We start from the raw sequence: 1,904 nt of genomic DNA on the forward strand, positions 1-1,904 counted from the left end.
TGAGAATACTAACTGGAATGAGGGTATTTCTCTGTCAAATCCAAATCACATTTTGTCTAATTTTTATGATAAGTTGGAGACAATACAGGAAAAATATAAAAAATAAGTTGTCTAATTGTTATAATGTGACAGGGCCTTTAGTGATTTAACTGTTTGTAAAACTGGTTTCACAGACATGAAACTTCATGGGAGTCCAGCCCAAGTGAAAGCAAAGTTTCACACTGAAGCATCATTAACACAAGTGTGTTATAACCACATTACCACTAACAAAAATAGTATTCCTATTGTATTCAGCTTCAGTTTCAGGTTGAAATTGCCACTTCTGATCCCCGGGAATGCATTTAACTATGGTCGCTGATGTCTCTAATGCCATATTTTGGATTATGGAGCTGCTAGTTACAGCAGGTCCATCACCAAGTGAGGAAAACCAGTTTGAAATGTGAACAAATTGGTAGTGAAATGGAGTCTTAGCTTTAAAACTATGCTACTTTGCTAACAGACTCCAAACACATCAATAAAACCTAAGTGTTCAAAGACCAAAAGTGCCTCGCAAAAGTTGAAAATAAGTATATTATGTAAGTTACTAATACATAAAAATATGTCAAAGTAAAGATAAATCAAATTTACCATTGGAACAAAAGATTTAACTACTAACAAAAGGAGATGATGCAGTACACCTGAGCACAACATCAACACAGGTGTGGTGTGAAGGACAGATGACATGTATCCAGATACGTACAGATGAGTTTGTACTGTTCTCATACCACAAATTGATGAGTTGTGTCTTCCCTGTCAGAGTTTTGGCTTATCAGCCCTCGGTTCGGATCCCAAACATCCAGAGCCTGGATCAGACGTGTCTAACATCAACCCTGGTTGATTATGGAGTTCCCTTCCACCCATCAACCCTGTCTACCATCCCTACAGACATGCAGAGTAAGTGGGTCTGATCTGTTCATTCACACAGTCTACCTCATGTTATAATACCTGTTTTCCTGTCTCTGCCCTACAGGTCTGTTGTCACTGATCCAGACAGACCCTCAGGTAAGGTCCCTGAAGCATCACGAATTAAATCAACCATTTAAATTACTGAACATCAAGGTTTTAGTAACAACTCTTCAGTAAATTGTTTTCAGTTGCTTTAAAGCCTCTCTGTCAATGGATCCTGTCTATGTTTTTGCAAAACTGAAAACAAACATAAAGAGATGACAGTAGGAAATTCTTATGGAACTAAAAACAGTCCTCTTAGATAAGCCCCCTCTCCACTGTCAAGTCTCACTCTGTTGGGTTCTGGTCGTTCGGTTCTACTGTCAGTGTGTCCCTCCCTCTGTGGGCGTGACTGAGCAGATGGTCAGCATGCAGCTTCAGTTGTGCTTAAAAAAAGCTGTTGTGGTTTTATCGTCCAGTAGTCGGACTTTATTTATTAATTTTTTTTGCRGTGCTGTTTATAAGTGTTTGTGCAACCGTGGACGGCCAGTTTGTTTGAAACCTCCCAGGATGTCCGCTCATTTTAGGACGGCTTCATCCAGCATTCACCTCCTTCACCTCTCTCCAGGAAGTGTTTGCAAGTTCTGCCTTTTCCGGTGTAGGGTGAAGTGACCCCTCTTCTGACAKGACCTCTCAACCCTGAGGTCATGTTCCAGAACTGAACTGAATTTTATTTTTTAGAAAAGTTTTTATAAAGATTACTCTTGACACGAGGTCTTCTGTGTCTGTAAGATTTATTGTCTTTTAATGATTGATCATTAATATACACTAGTGCTGTACCAAACGATTATTTTCTAATCGATTAATCTAACGATTATTTTTTCGATTAATTGATTATTCTAACAACAAATCTATAAGTTATTCTGATGTAAGTGCACTGGATATTTAAAATGTTTTCATCAAATTACCAAGAACAGTTC

General features: G+C 38.4%; 1 protein-coding gene across 1 annotated transcript in view; it reads left to right on the top strand.

Moving 5' to 3' along the window:
- pias2 (protein inhibitor of activated STAT, 2) overlaps positions 1–1,904 on the top strand; it is a gene marked incomplete at its 5' end in the record, with an annotated part of 29,339 nt that overhangs the window by 25,609 nt on the left and 1,826 nt on the right. Inside the window, 2 exon segments of the mRNA XM_014030919.1 lie at positions 797–933; positions 1,010–1,041. Of these exon segments, the coding sequence (XP_013886373.1) occupies positions 797–933; positions 1,010–1,041 (169 nt within the window).

This window comes from Austrofundulus limnaeus, unplaced genomic scaffold (assembly GCF_001266775.1).
Source record: "Austrofundulus limnaeus strain Quisiro unplaced genomic scaffold, Austrofundulus_limnaeus-1.0 Scaffold1142, whole genome shotgun sequence".
In the NCBI taxonomy this organism is placed as follows: Eukaryota; Metazoa; Chordata; class Actinopteri; order Cyprinodontiformes; family Rivulidae; genus Austrofundulus; species Austrofundulus limnaeus.